Genomic DNA, 22,755 nt, shown 5'->3' with positions numbered 1-22,755 from the left:
ATTTGAATGTTTTCTATCCATAAAATATCCATATAATACATTTGGGTTTGTGATTTGTCAATCAAGTACAGTTAGCAGGTTAGCTTCTGAAGATTATTCTTCAGAACAAGGTTTTTCGTATCCTATATTGGATGCATAAAACCTTGTGCCTCCAACGTAACGCTCTCGTTTTCGAAGTCTCCCAAATATTCATTTATTCATTCATTCAGAATGGATTTAGATTCAACTTCAAACAAATGATCTCTAAATCAACGATAGTCCTACGTCACCCTTGCGGTTATACCATAGATATAACCCACTTCCTGTTTTTTGTATGATTGTTGAACTTGACTATCAGTAGCATGAATTTCTGTCATTGGAATTGAAGACTTTTTCTCTATATTTGCTTCTCAATTGGAAAGTAAAATTATTTCGTCAAACATTTATTCGTCTCCTTATACAGAACCCAAGCATTGATAGCTACTGAATCTAAAATGCTTTAGAAATCTTGTAGAGGCCATCTGGGTGAACTTGCTTTATCGCTATGTTGTTAGCCAATTGGATCAAGTACATTAACGCCATACTTGGTGCTGCTTCTGGAGGCTTGCTTTTATAAACGGTCAATGTACAATTCTCAGATCTGAACAGTTTTGTAGAAAACTGTGTAATTTTATCTTTCTTCGCAAGTGCCAACCAAAGTAGTTTTCTTTGCAAGTAACTTTTTTTTACCACTAGCAAGTACCAAAAAATATCTGTCCGCTGCCTAAATATGGACCTGTAAGCTTAGTTACTACAAATTCGCTGTTTGTAATATTTGATTCTCGGGTTTCATCCTTGCCCAAGCACGTTTTTTAACAAGCCTAACTATTCTTTATAAATTTTTCCCATATTTTTGAAATCAATGTAAATTTGTCTGTCTTCAGTCTTTCACTGCGTTCATTCTGTTTCATCAAAACGTATGAACCGGAGTAAAGGGTGTGTCACATCAAATTGCATCACGGAAAAAACGCTGTAGAAATTTAATTTTTAGGAATTATATCTTCAGCTTTCGCTTATAATCAGATAAGAGTGTATAGATCACGTTGGCCATGCTTCACTGTCAATTTTTCGTAAATTTGGAAAAATGTCGTCGAACGAAAAAGAGCGTCGTGAATTAATCCTGCTCACTCATTTCGAGAATCCGGAGTTGTCACATCGGGACATCGGTAAGATGCTGGGAATCGTTCAATCCACGGTCAGCAGAGTACTAAAACGATTCTTCGAGAACCTAACCATCGTCCGGAAGGTGAAGAACGGCAAAAATGGATGCTCCGTCAGTGAAAAAGATCACAAGCGCGTAGTTAAGCAGTTTCGACGTGATCCGAGAAGTTCGGTCCGGGATGTCGCCAATAAGCTGAATTTGTCAAGTTTATTCGTCCAGCGGACCAAGCAGCGGGAGGGCCTGCGTACATACAAGGTTCAGAAGGCTCCTAACCGCGACGAAAGGCAAAACATGGTGGGGAAGACGCGAGCCCGGAAGCTGTACACCGAAATGCTGACGAAGCCGCATTGCCTGGTAATGGACGACGAAACCTACGTCAAAGCGGACTTTCGTCAGCTGCTGGGCCTGTTGTTCTTCTCCGCAGAGGACAAATTCTGCGTTCCGGAGGAGATTCGCAAGCAGAAACTATCCAAGTTTGCCAAAAAGTACATGGTGTGGCAAGCGATCTGTTCTTGCGGAAAGCGGAGCGCCCCCTTCGTGATGACCGGCACGGTAAACGGGCAGGTTTACCTTAAGGAGTGCCTACAGAAGCGCTTACTACCACTATTGAAGCAGCACGAGGGCCCGACCATCTTCTGGCCGGATCTCGCTTCGTGCCACTATTCAAAGGACGTGTTGGAGTGGTACGAAGCCAACGGGGTCACCTTCGTGCCAAAGGAAATGAACCCTCCCAACGCGCCGGAGCTTCGCCCAATAGAGAAATATTGGGCGATTTTGAAGCAGGCCCTCCGAAAGAACCCAAAAGTTGTCAAATCGGAGGCGGACTTCAAGAGAAAATGGATTTCTGTTCAAAAAAAACTACAACCTGACGTTGTACAGAACCTTATGGACGGGGTAAAGAGAAAGGTGCGAGCATACGGGCTTGGGCTCGAAGTATGAATAAAAAGAAAATGCCAAAAGTTGTTTAATAGTTTTTATTTTACTGTCTAAAATTTTCAAAAAGGATCGGTCTACTGGGCGAATTTCTACAGCGTTTTTTTCCGTGATGCAATTTGATGTGACACACCCTTTATGTCTATAAATTTATCTCTAGACATTGTCTCGACGAAAAAAAAAAAACTGGACCCCACATCGCAGACCACAATATGCACACTTCTGAATGAACGCTCCTCTAGCAAATAAAATTGCTACAAAGGCCCTCAATTGTGATTCTGTAACCGTCCATTCCTTATTGTTAGAAACTAGCCAAGGCTTGATAGAACCAATAAATTTCATGTTATGCTAATAATTGTTCAACCATTCTATGAGTCAAATTGGCTCACAACCGTGAAAATGGGTACACCACACTCGATAATGTGAAAAGAAGGGGTCTGCGGGGAAGAGGAATTAACGTTTACGTATATTTCATTATTAAACTAAAAACCAACGTATGTTTTTAAAAAGTAATATTAAAAAATAAAATTCGTCTATGGTGTATCGAGAAATATTACTAAAAAATTTTGCCTAATAAATTGTAGTACTCAAATTGTCTTTAAATTTTGAAAACTATATTTCTGGGAATTAGAGATTCAGTACTACTCTAAATTGAATTTAAATGATATGCCTTTTTTAGATATGTGTGATTTTTTTCAGAATTTTGATATTGTTGAGCGCTGCTGTTCTACGCATAGTTGTCCCATGTTACTTTTTGGAAATTTTCACATTTCTTCATAAAACAATGGTTTTAAGCATAATCTTTCGAAGAAAAAAAACACAAAAAACTTATAGCTTGTTCATAGTTAAAAAAAAACAACATCAAGTTCAATTGTCCCATTTTGATATTCTAGGCATAACTGTCTCACCATGAATTTTAAGCCCGTAATCTAGCTTTATTGATCAAAGTGAGAGGATTGAACACTAGTTTAGTGCTTATAAAATTCGGTGTATTGCTAAACTGAAATGTTTAAAGCTTCTGGTAGACAAATGTGCTAGAAAACTTTGATTGCGTTCTTCTCAGTTGCTGATTTTAGAACATGGGACATCTATGCGTGGATCGGCTGGCCGCGGTGCAGATGTTTCTTTTTATACTTCAAAATTTCTATTTTTTCGGAAAAAATTTGGATCCATTACTGGTCTAATTTATATTTAAATATGTTCGTATGTGTTTTTTGATATGTGTGATTTTTTTCAGAACATTTCGACCATTGCACGGTACGAAAATAAACTTCTAATAAACTTCAATAAATATTTTGTTATTCCTATTTTTTTAAATTTTCTCATAATTTTTTTTTTCATTTTCATAAAATCGTTAATTGTATGGTACTCGTGCGTTCGTGAAAAGTACCCCCAAGCCTTATCAGCGATATGGAAAATATTGTATAGGGTACCAAATTAGAAAATAGGAAACTTTTCGTAATCCCTTTATGGTTCACCATAAGAACTATAGTGAGAAAACAAAGTCAAAGTTTTTTTTTTGCATGTCATTCTCAAAAGGCTTGGATATGAAAATTTTAAAAAATATTCAAAGTTCGTCTGCTATTGTGCACCGCTAAAAATTAAAAAAAAAATCTGTCTAAAATCCTTTTTTTGTTTGTGTTTTATAAATTTTGGATTTCTAATTTTATTTTTAGATCCATTGAAATTCTCATTTCAATGTACGTGTTTTTGATATTTGTTTTTCTCCGAATTTTAGAGCGTTGTGCGGTTCAATTTCTTGGTGATTCGAAATTTAGGAACATGTAAATTAAGTTTTGAAACACAGTACTGCGTATAGATGTGTTCGTACGTGTATTTTATATCTGTGATTTTGTTTTCATAATGCTTCGAGGATTGAAAGAACTATTTTTCCATTTTTCACCGTTTGTTTTTCATGAAATAGATGATTTTATTTTGTACGTGAATTTAAATTTGTAAGACTAAACATATCGACATCTAATCTATTTGTAGTGTTATCCAAATTCGTTTTGTTTGATATATCTCTGATGTAACATTTATCTTAAAATTGTGTTAATTTTGACACTCTTTCCAAACGTCATTCAAAAAAATTAAAATAAAATCCAAAATTCAAAAAAAAAAATGCTTAAGAAATAATATTTTACAAATATTACACAAAACGTGTCTAAAAATTCAAATTAAAAATATTCCACAGAATTATAAATACTTCATAATTTCAAAAGCATATTCGATAAATCCAAAATTAAATTTAAAAAAAAATTATAACGGAGATTGATTTTTCTGAATCAAAATTCAAAAATAAGAAAGCCAAAAAATCACTTTGTTGTCATGATGAGAAATTTGAAAAAAATATAATTACGTATAATCAAATGCAGAGAATTATAGAAAACAGAAAAAGTAAACTTTGAAACAAAGAAATCCTAAAGGTACAAAGAAACTCAAGAGAATAATTCCGAACATTTTTAAACTAAAAAAATATTTTCCGTACACCCATACCTCGCTTTACGGCCTAGATCCGTCCCACGAAACTTGGCCGCAAAGCGAAAAGCCGTATAAGGAATCAATTATTCTAATGCAAATTCATAAAAATTCAATCGGATTGGTTCTAAAATTATCAAATATGTAACATGGTTTATCGTTAAAAATGCGGTTTTTTCTTATTATTTCATTTAAATAAAAAAAAATAAAGGAAAAGCATCCTCACACCGTGACATCCCCTTCTCCGTGCTTGACTGTAGCCAACAAATGACGTTCCCGCAATCCCTCATCATTCTTCCGCCACAAGCTTTCGTGCCGCCTTGAGTGGAAAGCTCATATTTAAATTCGTCTGTCCAAAGTACTTTTTTCCAAAAGTCTTTGGGTTAGTTAACATGTTTCCGGGCAAATTCGAACCGTTTCAGTTTATTTTTCTCCCTGATAAACGGACGCTTTTTTGTGAATCTGCTCTTGAGTCCATGCTCAGCTAGTCTGGCCGATACCGCTAACGAGAGGTTTTCCTGAATTACTTTGACTGATACTTTTGGAGATTTCCTCACTTCCCGGATGATTCGTAGATCCGTCCGGCTATCGGTCTTCCGACAACGGTCTCTTGCGGATCTGTCACCAAGTGAACCGAACTTTTCTGCAATCTTCGGCTGTGAAATCTGCTGCAAATGAACAATAAGATTTCGGACTTGCATGCTCATTTTCTTGCCACCCATTGTGATTTTGTTGAAAACTCTTTGTGCAGAAAATAACAATCGACTTTTGAAGCCTGTTCACGTTAAATTTCGGACACTTTTTGACGTAGGACTACGTCTTTCATTTCTATACCGGGGTGTAAAATCAATGTTTCGAAAACGAAAGCGTTACGCCGGAGACCGAGATTTTGAGCGTTAATAGCTTCTCAACAACTGAACGAAATGGTATGATAATCACTTCATTCGAAAGATAAAATGTCTACGCGTTCTATACTTGTTACTTTCTGATCCAAAAACTTGTTTCAATAGTCTTAAAATTGCTTTCAAAACAGGCTATTGAAATCACCAATCGGTATATAAGCGAGCGCCGCTCGGAAATCCACTCATTATTTCAAACAATACCATTAAAATGGTGAACAACTGTCAAATTAAAAATAAGGAACTTTTGCTCAACAGTATGATTTTAAATCCAAAAGCTGAACCAAAGATGTAAAGCACAGACTGTGTCACTTGAACTGTAAAATATGTATGCAAATAGCAAAACATCTGAATAAAAATGCATTTAAGTTGTAAAGTTGTAAAGAAATCCACTCAGTTCTAATTGAACAGCGATTGGAGCATGTTGTCGCTGTTGTGGTGAAGGTCTTCGTTTATCATGAAAGCGCGAATGAACGGTGTCACCAAGAGCCTGTTTGTGCACCTTAGGCCAGAAGGGAATCCATCAGGAGGAGTGTGATGCCACAAACGGTTCCCCGGGAAGATGTCGAAGCAGCCGCTACACATACAGCCGCTACAGCCGCTAGCATCGAGAAGGATCCGGAAAATAATCTGCCATGGAATTTAAAAATACATTCATGTGAAAGAGTTTATTTGAATGTTTTCTATCCATGTAACACTGTGACCAAATACATTTGGTTTTGTGATTTTTCAATCAATCGCAATTAACAGGATAGCTTCTGAAGATTATTCTTCCCCATCAGTAGGATATTTCCGTATCCAATATTGTATGCGCCCGCAATCGATTATTGCTCAGTCGCCGAAAGTTCCGAGCTCAGAGAGTTCATTCCCCTCTAGTTTGCCATTTTCATTTTTCGTGAGGACATCGACAAGACAACATCGTTGCTGAGGGTGCTGGACGGCGAAGGATCGAGATCTGTCCTGAAACGCAAGCAGTTTGTTTGAACCTGTGAGGGAGCACAGAGAAGCCGATCCTTCAGGAGAAGAGAAGGTGACCATCGAAGCAGCCGCTACATACACACATACACGCACGGAATTCTTTCCGTTCGGATGCCATTCAGCATCGGGAAAGATCCGGAAAATAATCTGCCAGTTCCTCTGGGAATTTAAAAATACATTCATTCATTGGTTTTGTGATTTTTCAATCAATCGCAATTAACAGGATAGCTTCTGAAGATTATTCTTCCCCATCAGTAGAATATTTCCGTATCTAATATTGGATGCATAAAACCTTCTCCCTCCAACGTAACGCTCTCGTTTTCGAACTCCCCCAAATATTCATTCATTCAGAATGAATTCAGATTCAACTTCAAACAAATGATCTCTAAATCAACGATAGTTCTACGTCACCCTTGCGGTTATACCATAGATATAACCCACTTCCTGTTTTTTCAGTGTAGTTTATGAAATATTTCACTAATCAATGAAATATTTCACTTACATGACTGCTGAAACCCTCCTCTTTATTTAGATGTCCAATATGTTTCTTCTTCATTCTTCTTCAGTTTGGTAAAATGGCGTCGAATCAAGTGGAAGTACGCAAACGCATTTTACGCGAACGGCAGCAAAATCCAACTCTGTCGGTACGCGATCTCGCCAAAAAGCTAAAACTGCCGATGAGTACCGTGTTTAGTGTGTGCAAATCATTTGACCAGCGCTTAACTGTGGATCGGAAGGTTGGAAGCGGAACAAATCGAAAAGTATGCTCCCGACAGATGGACCGAAATGTGGTTGCCATTATTGAGAAACATCCCAACTTTTCAGTTAGGAATGTGGCTCGAAAGGTTGGAAAATCTAAATCATATGTACAAAAGGTGAAGCAGAAAACCAATATACAAGAACCGAAAACTATTCGAAACTAAGAAAAAAGCGAATGGCATTAGGGATTTCAAGAGGAGATGGAGAGATATTTGGTCGGTGTTAAGACAGAGCGGACCAAGTTGCAAAATTAAAAATTTTAGGTTATCGATTGCATTACGTTAAGCATTTTGTAAGCTACATTCCACATTTATCAGATTTGGAAAATCATGCGTACTGCAGGAATAACTTATCAAAATTGAAACCCCTCATAGCAACAAACTTCAAACTCGTTTTTCTCGAAATCATAAAAATGTCACATGGTCCGGTCTGACTTAACACCGACCATTTGACGAGAGTTTAAATTGAATTACAATTAAGAAGTCAATAATACTGAAATTTATGAAATCATTTGAATGAAACAATGGATGAAAAAAATATGGAGTTAGTTCATTTTAATTTATTTATTTATTTCTGCCTTTCATAACTATACATTCTCTATGTAGTGGATAATTATAAGAAAAGTAACACTTTTTTCCTCTCCCGATTATTGGATCTCTTTTGACATTTCGGTTGGATTCTTTTTGACAACCAATTTGATTCTATCCGCATGACCCCGGTTATAAATAATATCGCACAGCGCACAGCTGTCATAACATGTAGAAACGAGGGGTTACTCAATGGTTTCGGATGATTTTAATATTATTTTTGGGGTCGGCTTTTTTTGTCAACGCATATTTGAACACTTTAAAAAAAAGCCATGTAAGGAAGTAAACAAAATCTAACAAAAATGGCAAAACTTGTTAATTTCTTGGAAGAGTATTAGTTAATATACAATTCTGTAAAATTACTATAGTAGTTTTTGATAAAATAGTCCAGGAGTTGAGAGATTTTTTTCATCTCATTTGTTTATTTTAGGCTCATTTAGCTGAAACAGAGCTGAATTTCAATCGTGTACATGTCACATGTTTATCATATCTATAAATAAAGCATTACACAGTTGCCATTTTTCGGTGTAAGAGTATTCCTTCTATACCATTGCATAATGTACATTTACACAGTAGCCATTTAGGCGTAAGAGTATTCTCTCAACCAGGCCCTTTAGTTTTTAAATTGAAGGGTTCGGAATTCGAGTCAAAACGGTACTGCAAACTAGCTGAATAATGTTCATGAACAAATTTCACCAAATTCAGAGAAAAAGTCTAATCAAATTTTGCATGTTTTCATTCGTTCTCGATATCGAATCTATTTCCTGTGCAATGCGTCACACCCGAAACCCCTCCGCTCTCGAATGAACTTAAATCCTTTCGCAACCGGCCGAGCATCAGGAATAATCATCATTCTATTCCGATTGCTGTGGCCTCGGCAACGATGGTGTCATAATTGAAAATTTATCGCACACAAAATTTGCCCTAAATCATCGATGACAAGCGGTACGGTTGTCGGTTAGAAGGGCAACGCCACAGCTTTTACCAGCTCACCAACTTTACCGCCATCGTGGGCGGTTCAGTTGACTTCTGTTTGTGTGTGTGTGTGTGGATTGTGTGGACAAAAGCGAGTCGAACTTTGTTATCCGTAATGCAGCAGCGTGGGGATTGCTGCCTGGCGCTTTTGGCGCATCCGTCGTACAATAATTCAGTTCCAGGGTTTTAGACTCTTTGCAGGCGAGTCTCTGTCCACTGAATGATGATGTTATCAGACTCACAGATGATGCGAATGGGAAGTTTTCCACTTCACACATTGCGTTCGTTTCACGTTTATGTGACGAAATAGTTTTCAGTTCATGCTGAAGTTTGCTTCAAGATGGGAGTTTCCGATCGATTCGTAATCGACAACTTCTTACCGATTACAATATTGCCGGTTGCTCGAAGGACACTCAGAACTTCTAATGGCAATAGTCACGAACATAATGCTTTGATTCTCCCACCTCCTTTTTGGTCATGAATTTTAACGAGTAAAAGGCAAATATGGTTCCCTAGCAGACATATTTGCTTGGGCGGTTGTTCAAATAATTGTGCATGTGGGTCTGTCGGCATTTACTGTAAATTTAAAACTTTCTTTTGGGCACCAAAATGGGTTCAGCTTCAACCCGCACTCATTTCATACCATTCACTTTGAAGTATAGGAAAGGATTGGCCGAAAAAAGGAACAAAAGTGGAAACAATTTGAACCTTTGGTGTGTTGTAAAAGTTTTTTTTCCCAAGTTCGTAACATTTTCGATTGTTGTGCCGATCTGATTGAATGAATGAAAATGGAATGAATCATCCCAGGTCGAGATATACTTTCTGGTACCGAATCGTATGTACATCATTGAGAGTCGTCTTCCATGGGCTTTCTTTTCAGATTACACAATACTCCATTTGCATCGGAAAAGTTTTCATTTTTCAGAGTAATCAATGGAAAACACAAATTGATTCTCCTGAGGGAATCTTTCCAAGTTTGAGAACAAATAATTAGTGCTGGAATGAGTTCTGGAGAACATCAGGAGTGTACACCAATTCATAACAGACGTATTTTTGGTGGTTGCAGTTTCTGATATCGCTTCGTTATTCGAGAAAAGCTGAAGAAGAGTGCCCTTTTTAGATTCCTCCATTATGATAAATAAATCAATTTACGAAACGTTTTCAACGTCTATTTGAGGATAATCAAATTGATTTTTCATCGAATTGCATGAAGCAAGCGAAAGATTTTCCAGTTTTCTTCATTTCCTGTAATAATTCAATTTTTGACGTAGGACTACGTCTTTCATTTCTATACCGGGGGTGTAAAATCAAAGTTTCGAAAACGAAAGCGTTACGCCGGAGACCGAGATTTTGAGTGTTAATAGCTCCTAAACAACTGAACGAAATGGTATGACAAACACTTCATTCGAAAGATAAAATGTCTACGCGTTCTATACTTGTTACATTCTGATCCAAAAACTTGTTTCAATAGTCTTAAATTTGCTTTCAAAATAGGCTATTGAAATCACCAATCGGTATATAAGCGAGCGCCGCTCGGAAATCCACTCAGTTCTAATTGAACAGCGATTGGGGCATGTTGTCGCTGTTGTGGTGAAGCTCTTCATTCATCATGAAAGCGCGGATGAACGGTGTCACCAAGAGCCTGTTTGTGCACCTTAGGCCAGAAGGGAATCCATCAGGAGGAGAGTGATGCTACAAACGGTTCCCCGGGAAGATCTCGAAGCAGCCGGTACACACACACACATACACGCACGGAATTCTTTCCGTTTGGATCGAGAAAGATCCGGAAAATAATCTGCCAGTTCCTCTAGGAATTTAAAAATACATTCATGTGAAAGAGTTTATTTGAATGTTTTCTATCCATGTAACACTGTGACCAAATATGTTTCAATCAAGTGCTATTAACAGATGGTTATCGAGTTAGCATTAACCACTGGTGGGCTTACAGTATCGAGGAAAATGTGGAAATATCTAATCGTTACTGAAAATAATCTGCCAGTTCCTCTGGGAATTTAAAATTACATTCATATGAAAGAGTTTATTTTAATGTTTTCTATCCATGTAACACTGTGACCAAATACATTAGGTTTTGTGATTTTTTAATCAATCGCAATCAACAGGATAGCTTCTGAAGATTATTCTTCCCCATCAGTAGGATATTTCCGTATCCAATATTGGATGCATAAAACCTTGTGCCTCCAACGTAACGCTCTCGTTTTCGAAGTTCTCCAAATATTCATTCATTCAAAATGAATTCAGATTCAACTTCATACAAATGATCTCTAAATCAACGATAGTCCTACGTCACCCTTGCGGTTATACCATAGATATAACACACTTCCTGTTTTTTTTCTCAAATATCTACTTCGAAAAGAGGAACAAAACAACTCTACTTTCATTCTAGCGAGTTTAGCGGGACAATGTTGTCATGTTAATATCAGGTAACAATCCTACAATCATTTTGTGGACAGCTATGAAAGATGAACCACGACCCGAATCAAATTTTATGTCACTGTAACCTGTGTGTGTTATTAATCACCGGTAAACATATCTCATACGTGGGCACATGAACCAGAACATTTGTTAGGTGGTTTGTGGTTTGTAGCCAGGAATTTTAACTGCACCGGCAATCATTGCCCTGCTCTGGTTCGGCTTCAACCGTAGAATCTGGAACGCTAACCTCAAAATGCTGCAGACAGGCTTTGTATATCGGTGCTACGGTTATTGAAATTTATCTACGCCAGTAAATCTTCGCTCCCGAAAGCTATTATGCTTCTCGCCAAAACCGGCCGGTTCGATCGCATGACATTCTAACTCGTTCTTCCATTGTGGGTGAATAGTTGAAATGGTTGGGACAATGACAATTTGTAGGATATCTGTGCGGTTATAATGGTAGAATTGAAGGTCGACCAAAGAGTGGCAAGAGAATCTTTCGTTGTTTGGGTACGCAATTGTACTATGAACTGTTTCCACTAAAATAGAGTTCGCACGACAAACTCTCAAATTTTGTTAACTTCTTTTTTTTTGCCACAGGCATGTAAGAGGGAAGTTAACTATTAACGAAAGAACGTGTTTGAGCGAATGACACGAATGATAGTGTTAATAATCGTTGTGCTTGATTTCGATTCCATCTTCGCGCTCAATGTATGTCTCGGATAGTTTCTCAGGAACAGCGTCACTACACTCACACCAATGCACAATGGTCCAGGAGGTGCATTCAAGTGGAAATTAGCATTTAAAGCTCGACAGTTATTCCCTAGACAAAAACTATCTTCGACAAAGTTGTTACTTATAATAGAGCGCTGATTTTTGTGTTATCAAATAGGGTGACCAAAATTGTCGATGAAATAAAAAATCTAACTTTCTTATCATCATAGGTAGAGGTGAACATAGTTCGACAATGTTGAAGTCCCAGTTTGTTGAGACATCTTTGTAGAACAAAGTTTTTTTCTACCTCTACCGATATAGCGCCTTTTTTTAATTGCGTTAGGGTCACCATTAAAAAAAACTGTTTGTTTGCTCTAACTTTTATATTTCAAATTTTACATACAAACTGTCTTCAAAAAACTTTTAGAGCTTACTAATACAAACATTTTGCGATACCGAACTTGTCAATATCTCAACTTCACTCAAAGTTATTGATATTTCTTCCCAAAAAATACGCTCTCTCCAATTGATTGCCATTATTTCTAGGGCAAATATAAAAAATGTTCGTTGACGAAATTTGAAAGAACAAATTTAAAAATTGTAAATGTAAATTAAAATTGAAATCATGAGTTTTTGGGTGAAACCCCATCAGTAACTTTGAGCAGGATTAGGATATTGATAAATTCTGCATCGCAAAATATTGGCCTTGATAAGCTCTAAAAGTCGTACGAAGACAGTTTTGAGGTAGAATTTGGAATATAAAAGTTAGAGCAAAAAAAAAACCCGCTTTTTCATGGTCACCTTAATGCAACCTAGTAAAAAAAGCGCTAAATCGATTATATCAAAAGATAGAAAAAAAGTCACAGGAGGGTTGTGTCCGAGACACGACCGCATAGTTGACGTAGGATTCCATTAGGCTATCTGTTGATTTTGGATATGTTTGAAGAATTACATCGTTAAACTTTTGTTAAAACTTTGATTATGATTTGGTTTTAATGTCTCTGTTAAGGAACACATTTCGGTGGGAGCAAAAGCTCTCCCTACTTTCTTGTATTTGCAATGCCGAATTCCCCCAGGCAGGTTAGTTTTGATGTTTCTGTTAGGGAATACATTTCGGTAGGAACAAAAGCTCCACCTACTTTCATGTATTTGCAATGCCGATTCCCCCCAGGCAGCAGCGATCAATCAGAAGTGGGTATTTCCATTAGGATAGGGGTTGAGATTTTTCAGTTGTTCGATAGTTAGTTTCATGACATATATTATTTTTTTCAAAATAAAAAAAAATTATGAAGTGCCGAAATCGATTGAAATTTCATCAATCTATCATGAAATGACTGAGCAACAAACGTTTGAAATTGGACAATTTTCACGATTTGCTCGATTTTCGATTTTCAATTTGTACCCCAATATGTACAGACGTAATCCTACGTCAAAAGATTTGTTCTACAACGTTATTTAAAATAATTCGGGCTAAAACATTGACGAATTATGTTTATCTCTATCTATAAAAATAAGAAAGTTAGATTTTTTAATTCATCAGAAATCCTGGTCACCCTATTTTTGATAACATAAAAATAAGCGCTCTATCATATGTAACAACTTTGTCGAAGACAGTTTTTGTCTAAAGAATAAATATTTCCCACAAAGTTGTTTTTTAACTATGTTGCATTAGGGTAACCATGAAAAATGCGGTTTTACACTCTAGCTTTTATATTTGAAATTCTACATCAAAACTGTCTTCGTACGTCTTTTAGAGCTTTTTAATACTAACATTTTGCGATGCAGAATTTGTCAATATCCTTATCCCGCTCAAAGTTACTGTTGGGGTTTCACCCAAAAACTTTCAATTTCAATTTACTCAAATACAAAAAAATAACATATCTGTGAAAATCACATATTATATAGAGTGAAATTTGTTGTTTCTTCGACAAATATTTTTCATGTTTGCCCCAGAAAGAATGGCAAGCAATTGAAGAAAGCGTATTTTTTGGGAAGAAATATCAATAACTTTGAGTGAAGTTGAGATATTGACAAGTTCTGCTCCGAAAAATGTTTGTATTAGTAAGCTCTAAAAGTCTTTCGAAGAAAATTTGTGTATAAATTTTGAAATATAAAAGTTAGAGCAAACAAACAGTTTTTTTTATGGTGACCCTAACGCAATTTAGAAAAAAGGCGGTTATTTCAAGGGATAGATTTATGCGTTTTTTTTTTCGTCGAAATTTGTTCAAATCATATTTGATGTAGTAGGTACATGTTTGAAATGAGCTTGGCCTATTCGCCTATAATTTTTTTCCCAATTTGAATTCTCTCATGCATATAAAAACGTAGTAAGAAACACATAACGTACCGCATAATGAGGCTTGGTTTAGTTGGAGTGGCATATTTTCCAAGGGTCAAAGCCACAAAAGGAACCTCTTCAAGAGCAGAATGTGATGTGGTATATAAGTTTTAGTAAACAGAACATTGTAAGTTGTTATTCATCTATCACCACTTTGCCCCCAAACATCAATGCGATTTCTATGCTAATGAATCGCTGGTATTAAACAAAATATCTGTTCACCTCTCCTAGAAAATGTGAACAGACTTCCAAACTGATGATTTGTCCAACATATCAAATTGAATTAAATAAATTTCACTTGAAATTCCTTAGATACCTTGCGCACAGAACTACGGCCGAAAGGCTATCAAGAGAGCAATTTCTGTTCTTAATTATATTTTGACATGCGACAGCTCTCTTGGAGTACAGGGTTACTCAAAAGTCATTAAATGCTTCAAACATAAGGTGGTTATCAATACGGCATCTATAGTCAATAGTTTTACTACCAAACAAGCCGGTGACCACTTTGCCCCCCACTACCCCAATCTATAAAGATAAAAAAGTTAGATTTTTTATTTCATCGACAATTTTGGTCACCCTATCATATGTAACAACTTTGTCGAAGACAGTTTTTGTCTAGAGAATAACTGTCGAGCTCTCAATGCTAATTTCCACTTAAATGCATCTCCTGGATCATTGTGCAAAGTATGTTAGTACTTAATTGATTGTCGAAATACATAAAGAAATAACCTTCAAGACTCTGGCGCTAGCTAGGCGTTTTCTAACGCCTGATGCGTCAACTATGCTTCCCGCTCCGGGCTGAATTTGCACCTCCACGGAATCATGGCTCTATTAGAGCAGGATATTGATTCCATGTCTCGAAGTGTAAAACATCAGCCAGAGCCATGTCGTTTTCACGCCCGTCTCTCTCACTCTGCTTCGCCCGCAATCGCAGCTACATTTTCTAAGCTGGTCGTTGCATGCAAAAACAGCTGGAGGGATACAGCGTATTCTCCTTCCGAAAGTCAGCGTCAACATTGTTTCGAGCGGCATGTTCCTCCAACTCATTCCCAGGATGGAAATTTTCCCGCTCTTCAGAGGAATGTGTGTGTGTTCGTGTGCTTGACGGAGAACTAGGAACGAGTGGCGACACGTTCTCCGGTGGCGCGGTTGTCCTTCCGTAACAAATTCTTGGGAAAGTGTGTCCACTCTGGTTATAATCACAGACACGAGGGAGTGGTGACATGAGCCGGGTGTCCATTGTCACAGGCTCGAGGCAGTGTGAGGGAAAGGTGGCATATTAAGCACTTTCCACTCAACCGTGGGTTATTTAATTGTGGAGAACAGTGCGGTTGGGTCCATGACAATTTTTGCCAACATTTGATACTAATTAAGGGCGACTGTATTCGGAAGAGCATCGTCACTTTCTAGGATATGTATTCGAACTGCGTAGAACCCCGTTTCTAAAGTCACTCTCAACTAAATGTTTCCTCTGTTAGAGAATCAATTACACATCTTGCTTCCAACCTAATTTATTTTCCTTCCTCTGTCTTTCAGCAAACAATCACAACAAAACCGAAATGGAACACCAACAGCAGCAGCAGCAGAAGGTACACATCGAGAAGGCACAGAACTTCATGCGCCAGTATCGGGATCCGGAGTCGCGCGAGCTGAAGAAACTGTCCGCCAATCAGTTTATGGACGTTTGGAGTCATTACGACCGGGACGGTAAGCTTTCCTCACAAATGAAAAGAACCGGAAAAAGACAAAAGTGAGAGAGACGCGCTCCCCCACCCACATTCAACCTCTCCTCTGGGTTGTTTTTATTTTCCACTTTCGACATTCAATTCGCGTGTGTAACAAAATTTAACGATTTGTGAAGCCAAGCTCTTTCTGCGTATATTGATTTGAAAAAAAAGTACGACCAAGCAAAAATCAGAAGAAATTTCCGATGAGATCAGCACAAAAAAGCGGAACAGATGTCGTGTTTTATTATTTTCGCATGAGTAGCGGTATTCAACCGAACGGCTCTTGTTGTTTGTCAATGTGGAGGCTGTTAGCAAAAATCATTCTTCAGTGAGCAACAGCTGAAGCGGTGCTTTCGATGTAAATTTGGGTGGAATGTATGGTGTATTTGGACATGTTTTCGGTTGAAGGCAGGTGGTTTCAATGGGATATACTTGTTGTTAGTTCGCTAAATGGAAATGTGACTTGAATTGTTGATGAAGTTCAATCGCTTTCCATATACAGTATCTCAAATCCGTAATCGTACTCCACCATGCAGATCTCTTTTCCCTTCTTTGATAAGTCGAAAACAACATTCTATTTAGATAAAATAATAGTGTCATATGAGAGTTAAAAGGCTTTTGGTTTCTATCGATGGTGTAATGGATCCAAATCTTTACTTGAACATCCTGAAGGAAAATATGAAGCAAAGTGTCAACAAAATGTGATGGAATCGAGGATTGAAGTTTTGTCCATACAATGACCCAGAGCTCAAGGCATATGAAGTTCGAGCATGGTTACATTACAATTACTCAAAAGTTATTGATATTCCTCCAAAATCTTTCGACATCAATCCCATTAAAAAAAAACTAAGGAGGTTATCTGTGTAGGAAATTTAAAAATCATAAAATTTCTAAACATAACGATTTTAAAAACCACTTAATGAAAAAATTGATAAATATTCCTTCCGAATACACAAAAAACTCGTAGATAACGGCTAAAGACAGCTAAAAATAGTTGCAATGAACAAGGAATACCATACTAATGATGGAATTAGGAAATTGGCCAACGCCTTCGAGATCGAGTAGAGATTTCAACCAGCGTACGATTATGAGTCCGAGTCCATTTGTAGAGAAAAAAACATTATTCTGAAAACAGATAGCAAACCTTTTAACTCTCATATGTCACTATGACTTTACCTAAATAGAATGTGCCGAAAGCTTGTTTTCGACTTTCAAAAGAAGGGAAAAGGGATCTGCATGGTGGATTACGAGTACGGTTTTGAGTCACTGTATCTGCTTCTGACAAAATTGTTTTCATGAGACTAGATCACTTTATTTTGCTATAAATAATCAATTTTGCATACACCCTAACGGCTCAGATTTTGAAGTTGAGCAACAGAATCGTTCGTCTCCTGATCTAACCCCTTTCGAGTATATTAGGCTGTCAAAAAAGTCCTGCGGTATTTTTTTTTGAATTTTCGTTTGTTCATATAATTAGTTACAATCATCTGTTTTAAGTCAAATATGCGCCATTTTGTTCGATGACTTGTTCCCAACGAGATGCCAACTTCATAATACCCCTGTTATAGAAGCTCGCTTCCTTATTGGCAAAAAACTCGGATAGCCAATTTTCACAGGCCTCTTTTGTGGCTAACTTCTGACTACCTAGCTCGTTCGCCATGGACAAAAACAGGTGGTAGTCACTTGGTGCAAGGTCCGGACTATACGGCGGATGCAAAAGAACCTCCCATCCGAGCTCCCGGAGCTTCTGGCGCGTCACCAAAGAAATGTGTGGCCTGGCGTTGTCCTGATGGAAGACAATGCGGCCTCTGTTTATCAAAGATGGCCTCTTCTTCATGAGTGCTACCTTCAAGCGGTCCAGTTATTGGCAGTACAGGTCCGAATTGAGCGTTTGGCCATAGGGAAGCAGCTCATAATAGATTATTCCTTGACAATCTCACCAAACACACAGCAGAACCTTCCTGGCCGTTAATGAGGGCTTGGCCACCGTCTGACGCTTCAACGGGCTTCGACCACGACCGTTTGCGCTTCACGTTGTCGTAAGTGACCCACTTTTCATCGCCAGTCACCATCCGCTTCAGGAACGGGTCGATTTTGTTGCGATTCAGCAGCGATTCACATGCGTCGACACGGTCAAAGATGTTTTTTTGCGTCAACGTGTGTGGCACCCATACATCGAGCTTCTTTGTGAATCCAAGCTTCTTCAAATGGTTAATAACGGTTTGATGACTTATCCCCAGCTCTTGGCCGATGCTACGGCTGCTACTATGCCGGTCTTTCTCGGCTAATTCAGCGATTTTGTCGCAATTTTCGACGACAGGCCTTCCGGAGCGTGGCGCATCTTCGACGACCTCTACACCAGAACGAAAACGTTGAAACCATCGTTGTGCGGTGGAAATGGAAACTGTATCGGGTCCATAAACTGCACAAATTTTATTGGCAGCTTGACATGCATTTTTGCCTTTGTCATAGTAGTACTGTAAAATATGTCGTATTTTCTCTTTATTTTGCTCCATATTTGCGACACTATAACTCACGAACGACTTAACCAAACAAAACACTGTCAAGGACTATATTATAGCGCGCAAAAATACCAAAAATCCAACAAGCTATAGTATGACTCGATACAATGAATACAACTAGAACTACGCGCTTACAACGACACCTCGCGGAAATACCGCAGGACTTTTTTGACAGCCTAATATTTCAACTTTCTCGATATCATGGTGACACCCTTAAATGTCGATATGTTTTTGTTGATCAGTTTCGGAATTGTTTTCATAATGGCATTAATTTAAAAAAAAAATCTCAAATGAGGATCAACACTAGGGTAGGAGCCTACCTGTTGGTCTCAAATGTTTCTATCTCACGCCTCCACGAAGATCATATGACGACATTTTTAGATCGGGCGTGAACTGGAAACACACCTGGTCTTGGCTCCGAGAACGGGTGTCGAAAGTGGCTAAGTGAGGGGGTGCGAGCGAATCAGAGCGCTATATCTCTCCCGGGGAAGGCTTCCCGGGTCATTGGAGGTTTAGGGGTGCGTCTGTCTCCATGTTAGGGGCGGCGCCCCGAAAAGGTTCCTCTGGCAAGGTGGGACTCTAATATACCTTGCCAACCCGCTGTCTCCCGGGCAAAGGAGATACACCCATGAAATGGAGCTAAGGTCAAGACGAATACTTCGAATGCGATCACCCTAGGAGGGTCCCCGAACTGGAGCTCGTACTGGAACGGGTGTAAGAGCGAGCGGCCAGTGGCTGGAGGGCGAGGTGCAAGAGCGGGCCACCAGCCGGGTTCAACCCGAAGAGCTACCGCCACACGGAAACAGCAGCCATCGACATCACCAACGAAACGCTGCGCCTACGAGGCGTGTTGCGACTGTCAGACGACAGTCGTCCACACTTGTGGGTACCACTAGGCGACGGATCATGTGGACACACGAAATGAACGAATTCGTGATCCGCGCCTATTACATCTGCACTGCTTTGGAGACGGACATGAGCGGTCGCCCTCGAATACTAACAATGTTCGAGGAAGCGTAGCCAGAGTTCGTCGGGAGGCTTGATCAGAACGCGATGAACGCGAGGCGTAGAGCGATAGCACCCAACAACATGCTCTCCCAAACGCAAATCGACGAGATCAAGCAGCAGGTGCAGAGAGAACTAAGCTCCAGAACGAACAGAGCAAGCAATGTGTCGAGACGAAGTTCAGTACGGCTGAGCAATTCATTCACGAGTGGGGCACGCGAATCAGCATCAGTGGAGGCAACAGCACAACAACCCCCTGAGCCGGAAGACCCACAGCCAGATCAACAACTACTACGCGATCTGGTCTTCAACTACGACGAGGCGATCTCACAGTTTCACGACACAGATCCTTTGTCGCGCCCCTGGATTCCAAAGTTGCAGCATTCCCGCAGGCTGACAAGTGCAGTGAAGCTCATGAACGAGCACGTTCTTCCGCTGTACTTGGTTGATGCTGAGGACATGGAGGAGCAGCAACTGAAAGTTTACTGTGCTGCTGTGGCGACCGCCAAAAGTTTAGGATACCGTATTAGGCCAAGAGGCGGACTGCTCCAACATCTCCGTGAAAGGCTTGAGCCTCCATGGCGAAGGAGATTGGAGCAACGGATCCTAAACAAACGCGCCGCAATTGGAAGACTGATGGCGTACAAAAGAGGCAGCAGATCGGCGAAATTATGTCGCCAAGTTGCTGTGATCGTGCGGCCTACTGAACTTCGCCAGCTGGGAGCTCACCAGCTGACGGAAAAACTCGACACACTAGTACAGCAATTGAGCATCCTTACAAAACGGCTGAAACGTTACTCCGACTCTGCAAAGCGCCAGGAACAAAATCGGACGTTCAGAGATAACGAGAAAGCGTTCTACGACCACATTAGCGACGAGAAGCCCGACTACCGCGAAGGTTTACCAGATATTAGCGATGTGACGAACTTCTGGGCTGGTATTTGGGAGACCCCAGTAGAACATCGCGACGGGCAAATGTGGTTAAGACGGGAGGAGGAGAGTTGTGGTGAAATTGGAGAGATGCCAGCTATCATCGTCGGAGAGAACGATGTCCGCGAAGCCTCGCGGTACCTGAGGAACTGGGCAGCACCGGGCCCCGATGGTGTTCAGAACTTTTGGCACAAGAAGCTGACCATCGCACATCCAAAGATAGCTGAGTGCTTCAACAAGGTGCTACGTGACCCACGCAACCTCCCTGAATTCGCCACCCGTGGCATCACCTTCCTCCTCCCGAAAGACAGCAACACATTGAACCCATCAAAGTACAGACCGATAACGTGCCTATCGAGTCTGTACAAGATATTAAGCAGTATCATTACCGTCAAAGTTTCTGCTCACTGCGAACAACATCACATCATCGCAGAAGAGCAGAAAGGATGCAGAAAAAATACGCATGGCTGCAAAGACCAGGCCACCATCGACGCAGCCATAGTCGGTCAGGTGGTATATAACCAGCGGAACCTAAGCATGGCCTACATCGATTACAGGAAGGCTTATGACTCCATACCTCACTCGATTCTCGTCCGGGTATTGGAGCTCTACAAAATTGACCCCGTCGTCGTTAGGTTCCTGTAGCATGCGACGAGGCAGTGGAGTACGTCCCTGCACCTTAGTGATGGGGAAAATGTGTTGCAATCTAGAACGCTGCAGATAAAGAGGGGGATATTCCAAGGCGACTCTTTCAGCCCGCTTTGGTTTTGTCTGGCACTGAACCTCCTCAGCAGGACGCTCAATAGGAACGGTCATGGCTATAAGTTAAGGTATGGGGACGGCGCCAACGAAGAAGTGACCCATACCTTTTACATGGACGATCTCAAGGTCTACGCTGATTCACGTCAGCGTCTGGGTTTAGCTATCCGGGTTGTCGAAGATATAAGCAGGGACATCTGCATGGAGTTCGGCCTCGACAAGTGCCGCTGTGTAAACCTGCTGAAGGGACAACTTACCGAATCCGGGGGCAACGAGGTCTATGAAGGTGAGTTTATAAAAGACATGGTTCGGGGAGAATCCTAAAAATAACTTGGATTCCGACAGCTCACCGAGATTCGTCACTCCGACATCAAGACGGAGCTGCGAGACATGTTCTTTAGTCGAGTGAACTGTGTCCTGAGGACTTTCCTCAACGCGGGGAACAAGGTACGCGCGATCAACACATTCGCGGTTCCCCTGCTGATCTTCAGTTTTGGTGTAGTCAAATGAAGCAAAACTGACCAGGGGGACCTTGAGAGGAGGATGAGGAAAGCATTTAAAGAGGCCACTGCCACGCAAAGAAGGGGGACTTGGAATAATCGACATATCTGCAATGTGTGTTGCCCAGGTACGAAAACTGCGCGAGTACTTCGCAGAACACGCCAACCAAAACGCGCTATACCGAGCTGTCTGCGCCGCCGACAGAGGATACAGCGCTCTACACTTGGCGCAAGCGGAGTACCAACTCAACTGCAATCTGCAGACAGTGGAGGAGAAGATTGCAGCTTGGAAGCAGAAGGCAGTGCATGGTGCCCACCCCCATCAACTGGACCGGCCACACGTCGACAAGGCCGCATCTAATCTGTGGCTAACGCGTGGTGAACTCTCTTCAGTAGTAGAAGCCGACATGATAGCCATCCAGGACAGGATAATGCCGACGAGAAACTGCAGGCGGTACGTCTGGCATCAAGACGTTGATGACATTTGCCGGATGTGCCATCAACCAGGTGAAAACATAGAGCACATTATGGGAGGCTGTCCCGTTTTGGCCAACGCAGCCTACACCGAGCGCCACAACAACGTGGCCCGTATTGTTCATCGACAACTGGCGCTCCAATGTGCTCTACTGGAAGACAACGTACCAAACTACCGGTACCTGCCTGCACCTGTCCTGGAAAATGACCGTTTCAAGCTGTACTGGGATCGCACTGTTCTGACCGACCTCTCGATCCACCACAACCGCCCAGATATAATGGTTTACGACAAGACCGACCGCAAAGTCACCATCATCGATGTCGCTATTCCACTGAACCAGAATCTGGAGGAGACCCACGGTTGCAAAATCTGCTCGTGCTCGTGCTCGTGCTGTCTTAGCATGCAGATACGTGCATTCCGCAGAGCCTAGTCCCCCTTTGGCATTCAGAAGCCCGGGGGCAGGTGAAAATTCTGGCTTGGTTCGCCTAGTTAAGAAGTGAGATAAGTCTGCTAAAAAAAAGTACTGAAAAGTACTGATAATTCTTCCGGCATAGTATGGTTGT

The 22,755-nt window shown here is 40.3% G+C and overlaps 1 protein-coding gene across 3 annotated transcripts in view; it reads left to right on the top strand.

The window, feature by feature from the left end:
- LOC129771684 (calbindin-32) overlaps positions 1-22,755 on the top strand; it is a 242,733-nt gene that overhangs the window by 127,332 nt on the left and 92,646 nt on the right. For all 3 annotated transcript variants that reach the window (XM_055775596.1, XM_055775597.1, XM_055775594.1), the window contains exon 3: positions 15,811-15,981. In XM_055775596.1, the coding sequence (XP_055631571.1) occupies positions 15,834-15,981 (148 nt within the window). In that variant the 5' untranslated portion in view covers positions 15,811-15,833. The remainder of the gene's footprint in view (positions 1-15,810; positions 15,982-22,755) is intronic.

This window comes from Toxorhynchites rutilus, chromosome 2 (assembly GCF_029784135.1).
Source record: "Toxorhynchites rutilus septentrionalis strain SRP chromosome 2, ASM2978413v1, whole genome shotgun sequence".
NCBI classification, from domain to species: domain Eukaryota; kingdom Metazoa; phylum Arthropoda; class Insecta; order Diptera; family Culicidae; genus Toxorhynchites; species Toxorhynchites rutilus.
The sequence above is the reverse complement of the archived record's forward strand: the minus strand, read 5'-3'. Positions and strand labels throughout refer to the sequence as shown.